Raw genomic sequence first — 11,032 nt, 5'->3', positions numbered from 1 at the left:
TCAGTGCATGCATGAGTACGTGCAGCCAGGCATGAACTGGATAGGAATTGAATTGTGAATTAGTCATCTTCATTCATAATAATTGGAAGTAGAAAGTGGAGGGAAAACACACACAGTGGCCACTTTATTAGTTACCTGCTTTACCTAATAAAGTGGCCACAGTGTGTATGTTTGTGGTCTTCGGCTGCTGTAGCCCATCCACTTCAAGGTTTGACATGTTATGTGGTCAGAGGTGTTACTGTTGTAACATGTGGTTATTTGAGTTCCTGTCAGCTTGAACCAGTCTGACCGTTCTCTTCTGACCTCCTTTATTAACAAGGTGTTTTTGCCTATAGAACAGGTGTTTTGCACAATTTTCTGTAAACTCGAGACACTGTTGTGCATGAAAATCATGGGAGATCAGAAGCTTCTGAGATACTCATACCACCCTGTTTGACACCAACAATCATTCCACGGTCAAAGTCACTTTGATCACATCTCTTTCCCATTCTGATGTTTGGTCTGAACAACAACTGAACCTCTTGGCCATGTCTGCATGCTTTTATGCATTGAGTTGCTGCCACAAGATTGGCTGATTAGATATTTGCATTAATGAGCAAGTGTACAGGTGTATGTAATAAAGTAACAGAGTCCTGAAGGAGGGTCTTGACCTGAGTCTTCAATTGCTTATTCACTTCCATAGATGCTGCCTGACCTTCTCAGTTCCTCCAGAATTTTAGGTTCTTGGCAAACTTTCTACAGAAGTGATTTGCCATTGTCTTCTTCTGGGCAGTGTCTTTACAAGATGGGTGAGCCCAGCCATTATCAATACTCTTCAGAGATTGTCTGCCTGGCGTCAGTGGTCACATAACCAGGACTAATAATACATACCAGCTGCTCATATGATCATGCCCCAACTGCTCCCATGGCTTCACGTGACCCTGATTGTGGGGCTAAGCAAGTGCTACATCTTGCCCGAGGGTGACTCACAGGATAGCGGAGGGAAGGAGAATCTTACACCTCCTTTGGCGGGGATGTACCTCCATCCCGCCAATAAAGCGTGCCCGTTATAGAGATGATATGGAAGCTTTCAAGAGGACGTGGAGGAGATTTACCAGGATGCTGCCAGAATGAGAGCGCATGTCTTATGAAGGTAGGTTAAGTGAACTAGAACTTTTCTCTTTGGGTTGAAGACAGATGAGAGGTGATTTGATAGAGCTGATAAGAGGCAGAGATCCTGTCTCCGTCTGGACAGCCTGAGACTTTTTCCAGGATGCGAGTAGTTAATACAAATGGGCATATTGAAATTTTAAGGTGATCAGAACAGCATAGGAACGGGCTTTTTGGCCTGCAATGTTCTGCTGATCTACCTGAAAAGTAAATCAATCCCACCCCCAAACACTAATCTACACAATGTCCATATCCCTCCATTTTCCTCACATTCATTTGCCTGCATCTCTTAAGAGTCCGTCTAATGTATTTGTCTCTCCCTCTGTACCAGACAGCTCATTCCAAGCATCCACCACCCTTTGAGGAAAAACATTTACCCCTCAGATCCCTTTTGAACCTACCCCCCATTTCACCCCTGGTATTAGCGAACTCTACTCTAGGAAAAAAAGATACTCCCTGTCTACTCCACCTCTGCCTCTCGTAATCTTGCAAACCTCCGCCCCTCCGGAGAAAACAACCCAAGTTTGCCCTATCTATTGTGAAAACGCATGCCCTCAAAACCAGGCAGCACCCTGGTGAACTTCTTCCGGGCCCTCTCCAGAGCCTTAACAGCCCGCCTACAGCGGGGTGACCAGAGCTGTATGCGTCACTGTAGATAACCAGAGTGACTGGAGGAAGGTATACGGGGGATGTCAGAGGTAAGTTCTTTACACAGACAGTGGTGCGTGACTGGAACGCTCTGCCAGATGCATTAGGGGCATTTAAAAATCTATTAGAGAGGCACATGGCTGATAGGAAAGTGGAGGGCTATAGGAGAAGAGGTTAGATTAATATTAGAGTATGTTAAAAGGTCGCCACAACACTGAGGGCTGAAAAGCCTTTATTGCCTCATAATGTTCTATTGTCTGTGCAAAGCCATCTTGTCCCCACCACTGAATGTGGTGATTCTTTACTAAACAGAGAAATCCGCACTTGCTGGCTGCACCCTGCACGGGTGTGTTGTTTGCAAACACAAACCATAAGACCATAAGATATAGGAGCAGAATTGAACCATTTGACCCAACGAGTCTGCTCCGCCATTTCATCACGGCTGATCCATTTTTCCCCTCGGCCCCAATCTCCCGCCTTTCCTCTGTATCCATTCATTCCCTAACCAATCAAGAATCTATCAATTTCTGCCTTCAATGCACCCAATGACTTGGCCATTGACGCACTTCGATACATGAGGTAAATGAATCTGGTTATGAATGCAGCCGCTGAGCTGGGCATTGTCTGTCGCTCCGGACCCGCAGTCTCCATTCTCTCCAGAATCCTCTCTGAAATTGGTACCTTCTCAAGCATCATGGCCAGAAAAAGACCCCGCCCACCAGCTTTTACCTGTTTTTCAATCCAAGTTGTAGGGAAAGCAGTGAATATCCAGTCTGGGATTAACCATGATGAGATAAACAAATCTTTTCAAGATTTTTATACCTTCCTGTATCATTCTGAATTTCCTCATGATCATAATACCATGCATGATTTTCTTGGGAAATTGTATTTTCCAAAATTATCATCAGAAGAACTTTTAATATTAGAAACTCCTAATACTGATGCAGAAATTAAAGGTGTTATTTCCTCCATGAATTCTGGGAAAGCCCCAGGTCCAGATGGGTATATTGTGGAATTTTTTAAGTGTTTTTCCTCAACTCTTTCTCCTTGGTTATGCAAGGTTTTTGAAGACGCAATTAGACTAGGTAAATTGCTACAATCTTTTTATAGAGCTTCCATTTCTTTAATATTGAAGAAAGATAAAGACCCTACTGACTGTGCATCCTATAGACCAATATCTCTATTGAATGTAGATTCCAAGATCTTTTCCAAGTTACTGGTATCCAGGCTGGAGACGGTATAACCTCAAATTATCTCGAGGATCAAATTGGTTTTATTAAAAATCGCTATTCTTTTTTCAATATTAGATTATTGAATATTGTTTATACTCCTTCACGCAGCACCTCAGAATGTGTCATTTCATTAGATGCGGAGAAAGCATTTGATAGAGTTGAATGGCCATATTTACTTGAGAAGTTTAATTTTAGTCCGACATTTATATCCTGGATTAAATTGATATATCATACTCCAGTAGCCTCCATTTTTACTAACAATCAAAGATCTCCCTTTTTTCGTTTATTTCGGGGTACCAGGCAAGGCTGTCCTCTTAGTCCATTATTATTTGATATTGCTTTAGAACCTTTGGCAATTGCTATTAGAGTACTCTATTCTTGCAGGGAAACCGGACAATTGTCGGCAATTTCATCTTGTGGAAGACTGTCTCTGAATGCCGTACTGTTAGTAGTCAGTGGAGGTGGGGCGGGGGGAAAGCGCCGCCTTTCACAGCAGGGCAAGGGATGGAATGAATTGGGGAGGCTCTGCGGAGACTGGCGTTATATATAAAAGCCGGGGATTGAGGCATCGAGTCGCGCCGACAGGGGCGAGGAGCGGAGGGAGCTGTACTGCGGCCGCGGAGGTCTCACGGGGGCTGGGGAAAGTTGGCTTCGGGTTCCCCTCGCACCGCCGAAGGCAGCTTGGCGTGAGCTGTGGAGAAGGCGCATTAGGGTTTCTCTCGGGCTGAAGCGACCGGGTCACCGCACCAGTCGCCGGACACCACTGAGTTGAGTTTCTCAATCTCCATCGCTTTTTGCCGCTCAGTCCAGATACCTCTCTCCCCGGTATCGGGAGAGGGGTGAGCACATTGGGTGAAACGCTGGACTTTATTTTTCGACAGACCCCACGATATTTTCCGCTTCACGTACAGTGTCCGCCAGTGCCAAAGTTCACAAGGTCGGGTGTTAGGCGAACCTTCTGGAATTCATCTGCTCTCTTCCGCCGTTAGTCCGAAATGAATATCACCCCCGAAGTACTCCAGCACTGGCTGAAAGCTTGGAACCTGTCTCGGAGAGAGTTCATAGAGACGTTTAACTTGCAGCCGTTGGTTTACGTGCCGGAGCTACCGCTCAGCCTGAAGGTCCTTTTCTCCGCCCTTTACCTGCTGATCTTCATCTTGGCTCTTCTTGGAAACTGCCTGGTTATCCACAAGAACATGAAGGTTCCCGCCAAAACCTCCAGCTGTATCTTCATCACTTCACTGGCCATCAGCGATTTGCTCATCTCCGTCTTCTGTGTCCCGTTCACCCTTCTCCAACACCTGTCAGCCAACTGGGTCGCTGGTGAGTATCCTCTCCATCTCCCTGGAATCTGGTCCAGCCGCCTTTACTGTCATTTAATTATGTGCATGGACTCCGCCAAGTGAGACAACGTTTCTTGGGACCAGGGTGTAAAGCTCGGCCACACTCGTATAACAAAAATAAAATTACTTGACTGTGCTGGGGCAGAGGGATATGTCAGAATCATTAATATACAGTACACTCAGTGGCCACTTTATTAGGTACACCTGCACACCAGCTCGTTAATGCAAATATCTAATCGGCCAATCATGTGGCAGCAACTCAATGTATAAAAGCATGCAGACATGGTCAAGAGGTTCAGTTGTTGTTCAGATCAAACATCAGAATGGGGAAGAAATGGGATCTAAGTGAGTTTAACTGTGGAATGATTGTTGGTGCTAAACTGGGTGGTTTGAGTATCTGGGAAGCTGCTGATCTCCCGGGATTTCCATGCACAGCAGTCTCTGGAGTTTACAGAGAATGGTGCAAAAAAACAAAAAAAACATACAGTGAGTGGCAGTTCTGTGGGCAAAAATGCCTTGTTTTAACATGAGAGAGGTCAGAGGAGAATGGCCAGACTGATTTAAGCTGACAGGAAGGCGACAGTAACTCAAATAGCCACATGTTACAACAGCATGGGCAGAAGAGCATCTCTGAATTCACAATACTCCAATCCTTGAAGTGGATGGGCTACAGCAGCAGCAGACCACGAACATACACTCAGTGGCCACTTTATTAGATACCTTCCGTACCTAATAAAGTGGCCACTGAGTTTGGTTTTTTTTCTGTGGTAGCAGTACAACACAATAAAATAACTATGAACTGTAGTATATCCGGAAAACAAATAAGCAGTGCAAAAAGAGAGCAAACATACTCCTGGTCAATGAGGTTCCTTAGTGATAGATGTCACTTTCTTGAGGCATTGTTTGCCCCTTGAAGATGTCCTCGGTAGTGGGGAGGCTGGAGCCCATGATGGAGTGCACTGAGTTTGCTTCCCTCTGAGCCTCCGTGCCAAAGGGTGATGCGTCCAGTCAGTGTGCCATTCCAGATATAGTCACATCCCTGTTGACCAAGTGACGGCGGAAAGTATTGGAAAATTTTAAAAGGTTGGCTTTATTTGCCACCTGTAGATCCAAACATCGAAACATGCAGTGAAATGCATCATTTGCGTCAATGACCAACATCGTCCAAGGATAGTCTGGGGGCAGCCCACGAGAGTCGTCATGTTTCCGGGACCAACATCGCATGCTCACAGCTCACTAACCCCAACGCATACGTCTTTGGAATGTGGGGGAACTGGAGCATGCAGCATAAGAAATAAAATTGACGATCTTGAAATTCAGCTGCAGATTGGCAAGTATGACATTGTGGCTGTCTCTGAGACTTGGCTAAAGGATGGCTACCATTGGGAGCTGAATGTCCAAGGATATACAGTGTACTGGAAAGATAGGTTAGGAGGCAGAGGGAGTGGAGTGTTCCTGTGTATAAGAAATAATAATAAATCATTACAAATGGATTATATATGATTGGAAGGTGTGGAGACTCTGTGGGTTGAGTTAAGAAATGGCAAGGGTAAAAGGACCCTAATGGCAGCTGTATACAGCAGCCGAGATGTGGATTACAAATTACAGCAGGAGATAGAAAAGGCTTGTCGGAAGAGAATGTCATGATAATCATTGGGGATTTTAACATGAAAGTGGATTGGGAAAACTAAGTCAGTACTGGACCTCAAGTGAGAATTTGTAGAATGTCGAAGGGAAGGCTTTTTAGAACAGCTTGTTACTGAGCCCACTAGGGGATCGGCTGTGCTGGATTGGGTGTTGCGCAATGATCTGGAGGTGATAAGAGAGCTTAAGGTTAACAAGAAGGACACTACTGTGGCTGACAAGTGAAGTCAGAGCCGAAGTAAAAGCAAAAGAGAGGGCATACAAGGAAGCCAAAGCTAGTGGGAAGATAGAGGATTGGGAAGCTTTTAAAAACTTGCAGAAGGAAACTAAGAAGATCCTTAGGAAAGAAAAGATGAATTATGAAAGGAAACTGGTGACTAATATCAAGGAAGTTACTTAAAAACTTTTAAAAGTATATAAAGGGTAAAAGAGATTGAAGGTGGATATAGGACCAATAGAAAATGATGCTGGAGATATTGTAATGAGAGATGCAGAGATGGCAGAGGAACTGAATGCTTATTTGCGTCAGTCTTCACAGTGGAAGACATCTGCAGAATCAGATATCTGCCTACGGAATTACAGGGGAGTTACAATGGGTGGAGCATTGGCTGATCGGCAGAAAACAGAAAATAGAAAATGGGAATAAAGGGATCCTTTTCTGGCTGGCTGCTGGTTACCAGTGAAGTTCCACAGGGGTTGGTGTTGGGACCACACTGCTTTTTACGATATGTGTCAATGACTTGGACTATGGGATTAATGGATTTGTGGCTAAATTTACCAGTGATACAAAGATAGGTGGAGGAGTGGGTAGTGTTGAAGAAAAAGAGAGCCCGTAAAGAGACTTAGGTAGTTCAGGGGAATGGGCAAAGAAGCGGCAAATGAAATACAGTGTTGGAAAGTGTATGGGCATGGGGAGAGATTTCAAAGTACAAAGATGCAAAGGGACTTGGGAGTCCTTGTGCAAGATACCCTAAAGGTTTACCTCCGGATTGCAATATTGGCATTCATTTCTAGAGGTATAGAATATAAGAGCAGGGATGTGATGTTAAGGCTCCATACGGTACTCGTGAGACCACACTTGGAGTATTGTGTGCAGTTTTGGGCTTCTTATTTTAGAAAGGGTATACTGACACTGGAGATGGTTTAGAGAAGATTCATGAACATGATTCCAGGAATGAAAGGGTTACCTTATGAGGAATGTCTGGCAGTTCTTGGGCTGTATTCTCTGGAGTTTAGGAGAATGAGGGGGGATCTATTAGAAACATTCTGAATGTTAAAAAGCCTGAACAGATTAGATATGGCAAAGTTATTACCCATGGTAGGGCACAACTTTAGGATTGAAGTGCATCCATTTAGAACAGAGATACGGAGAAATTACTTTAGTCAGAGGGTGGTAAATCTGTGGAATTTGTTAACATGAGAGGCTGTGGAGGCCAAGTCATTGGGTGCATTTAAGGCAGAGTTAGATAGGATCTTGAATAACTAGGGCATCAAAGGGTATGGGGAGAAAGCAGGGGAATGAGGATGACTGGAAGAATTGGATCAGCCCACGATTGAATGTCGGAGCACACTCAATGGGCCAAATGGTCTACTTCTGCTCCCATATCTTATGGTCTTAGGGTTTTATAGAAACACTTCCAATCAAAGGAAGAACCTACAAACTCCCTACAGTCAGCGGATAGAATTGAACCCCAATCGATGGCACTGTAAAGCGTTGACTGTACCCTGTATGCAGCCAAGCCAAACCAAAAGAAAGGTCTTCACATTTTCCATAATTGTGTTATTTTTTTTAGTACATTAATATGAAGAAATGTTGAGTGAGTTCAGGCTTTTGTCTTTGGAGCAAAGGAGGGTGTAAGGCAGCTGATAGAGGTGTATAAGATGATAAGAAGCATAGATCGAGTAGATATCTTTTTCCAAGGTTGGCATTGGTTCATACCAATGGTTCATACCATTTAAGGCAAATATGTGTGGTGGTAGAGGCAGATACATCAGGGATATTTAAGAGACTGTTCAATAGGCAGATGGATGAAAGAAAACTGGAGGGTTATGAACTGTGTGAGAGGGTTCGATTGATCATAAAGTGGTTTAAAAGGTCAGCACAGCATTGTGGGTTGAAGGGCCTGTACTGCAGCAAATGTTGAGGCTGCTGAGCTGCTTATGCTTAGCTGTAACTTCACAGTTGAGCGGGGTTTCCGTTTCCCTGCTTCCCAAATGTTCCTGGCATTCCCTGCTGTATATTACCATGAGCTAATGAAACTAGGGAAATCCCCTGAACTGCTGTAATATCCTTAGTTTCGTTAACTCCTGGTAATATCCACAACTACACAGTGAATGGTAGGGCACAGGACAGTGCTGCAGAACAGAGGGATCTGGGAATACAGGTCCATAATTCCTTAAAAGTGATGTCACAAGTAGATAATGTCATAGAGAAAGCTTTTGGCACATTGGCCTTCATAAATCAATGTATTGAGTCGAGGAGATGGGATGTTATGTTGAAGGTGTATAAGATGTTGATGAGGTCTAATTTGGAGTATTGTGTGCAAGTTTGGTCACCTACCTACAGGAAAGATATAAAGAAGTTTGAAAGTGTACAGAGAAAATTTACAAAGATGTTACAGAGACTGGAGAACCTGAGTTATCAGAAATGATTGAATAGGTTAGGACTTCATTCCCTGGAGCATAGAGAATGAGGGGAGATTTGATAGGGGTATGCAAAATTATGAGGGGTATAGATAGAGTAAATGCAAGCAGGCTTTGTCCACTGATATTGGGTGAGACGAGAGCTGAAGGTCATGAATTAAGATGGCAAGATCATAAGATATTGGAGCAGAATTAGGCCATTTGGCCCATCGAGTCTGCTCCGCCATTTTAGCATGGTTGATCCATAAGATCATAAAACCATTAGATATAGGAGCAGAATTAATCCATTTGGCCCAGCGATCCTGCTCTGCAACTTCATTATGGATGATCCAATTTTCCCCTCAGCCCTGATATCCTGCCTTCTCTCCTTATCCCTTCATGCCCTGTCCAATCAAGAATCTATCAACCTCTGCCTTAAAAATACATAAAGACTTGGCCCCCAAAGCTGCCTGTGGCAAAGAGTTCCACAGATTCACCACTCTTTGGCTGAAGAATTCCACTCTATCAAGGACTTTCACCATTTGACAGATTTTAATGAGGTCACCCTTCATTCTTATGAATTCTAGTGAATACAGGCCCAAAGCCATTAAACTCCCTTCATATGACAAGCCATTCAATCCTGGAATCATTTTTGTGACTCTCCTTTGAACCCTCTCTAGTTTCAGCACATAATTTCTAAGATAACTCTCACAAATCTCCAATGAGGCCTCACCAGTGCTTTATCAAGTCTCAATATGACATCCTTGCTTTTATATTCTTGTCCTCTTGAAGTTAACGCTAACATTTAATTTGCCTTCCTCACCACAGACTGAACCTGCAAATTAACATTTAGGAAATCATGCCCAAGTCTATTTTCACCTCAGTTTTTTTCTGTATTTTCTCTCCATTTAGAAAATAGTTAACCCTTTCACTTCTTCTACCAAAGTGCATGACCATGCACTGTGTTTCATTTGCCATTCTTTCGCCCATTCTCTTAATCTGCCTAAGTCTTTCTGCAGCCTCTCTACTTCCACAAAGCTACCTGTCCATCTACCTATATTCATATTTTCTGCAAACTTTGAAACAAAACTATCAATTCCATCATCCAAATCATTGACGTAATATAAAATGAATCGGTCCCAACACAGACCCTTGTGGAACACCATTAGTCACTGGCAGCCAGCCAGAAAAGGCTCCCTTTATTTCCACTCTGTGCCTCCTGTTAATCAGCCACTGCTTTATCCATGCTAGAATCTTTGCTGTAATACCATGGGCTCGTAGCTTGTTAAGCAGCCTCATGTGAAGCACCTTGTCTCAAAGGCCCTCTGCAAATTCAAGGACACAACGTCAAGTTATTCTCCTTTGTCTGTCCTGATTGTTGTTTCTTCAAAGAATTTCAAAAGATTTCTCAGGCAAGATTTTCCCCTGAGGAAACCATTCTGACTATGGCCTATTTTATCATGTGCCTCCAAGCACCCTGAGTCTTCATTCTTAATAATTGACAACAAATTTTTCCCAATCACTGAGGTCAGACTAACTGGCCTATAATTTCCTTTCTTCTGCCTCTCTCCCTTCTTGAAGAGTGGAACCATTCCAGAATCTAATGATTCTTGAAGGATCATTACTAATGCCTCCATAGTCTCTTCAGACACCTCTTTCAGAACTCTGGGTGTACACCATCTGGTCCAGGTGATGCATATACCTTAAGACATTTTAGTTTCCCTCGAACCTTCTCTTTAGCTATGGTAACTTCACACACTTAATGCCCTCCGACACCTGGAACTTCCACCATACTGATAGTGTCTTCCACAGTGAAGACTGAAGCTTCTTCAGTTCTTCAGCACAGTACTTCTTCAGTTCGTCCGCCATTTTGTTGTCCCCCATTACTACCTCTCCAGCATGGTTTTCTAGTGGTCTGATATCCATTCTCCTCTCTCTTTTAGTCTTTATGTATCTGAAGAAACTTTTGGTGTCCTCTTTAATAGATTGGCTAGCTTACTTTTGTATTCCATCTTTACCTCCTTAATGATTTTGTAAATTGCCTTCTGTTGATTTTTAAAAGCTTCCCGATCCTATAATTTCCCACTAATTTTTGCTCTATTATACATGTCCTCCCTTTGACTTTATGTTGGATTTGACTTCTCTTGTTAGCTACGGTTGTGTCATTTTTTTCCCCTTTAGAATTATTTTCCCTCTTTGGGATGTATATATCCTGTGCCTTTTTCCCCTTTAGAATTATTTTCCCTCTTTGGGATGTATATATCCAGAAATTCCAGCCATTGCTTCTCTGCCATCACCCCTGCCAGTGTCTTTTTCCAATCAATTCTGGCCAACTCTTCTCTCATGTTTCTGTAATTCCCTTTACTCCACCGTATCTCTTCATGCTGTGACTAA

At 43.3% G+C, this 11,032-nt stretch overlaps 1 protein-coding gene across 1 annotated transcript in view; it reads left to right on the top strand.

Moving 5' to 3' along the window:
* The first annotated feature begins 4,024 nt into the window (after nucleotides 1-4,024).
* LOC132400901 (pyroglutamylated RF-amide peptide receptor-like) overlaps nucleotides 4,025-11,032 on the top strand; it is a 77,428-nt gene continuing 70,420 nt past the window's right edge. The window contains exon 1 of the mRNA XM_059982843.1: nucleotides 4,025-4,352. Within this exon, the coding sequence (XP_059838826.1) occupies nucleotides 4,025-4,352 (328 nt within the window). The remainder of the gene's footprint in view (nucleotides 4,353-11,032) is intronic.

Source organism: Hypanus sabinus, chromosome 1, assembly GCF_030144855.1.
Source record: "Hypanus sabinus isolate sHypSab1 chromosome 1, sHypSab1.hap1, whole genome shotgun sequence".
Classification (NCBI taxonomy): Eukaryota; Metazoa; Chordata; class Chondrichthyes; order Myliobatiformes; family Dasyatidae; genus Hypanus; species Hypanus sabinus.
This window is presented reverse-complemented; position numbering and strand designations above follow the sequence as displayed.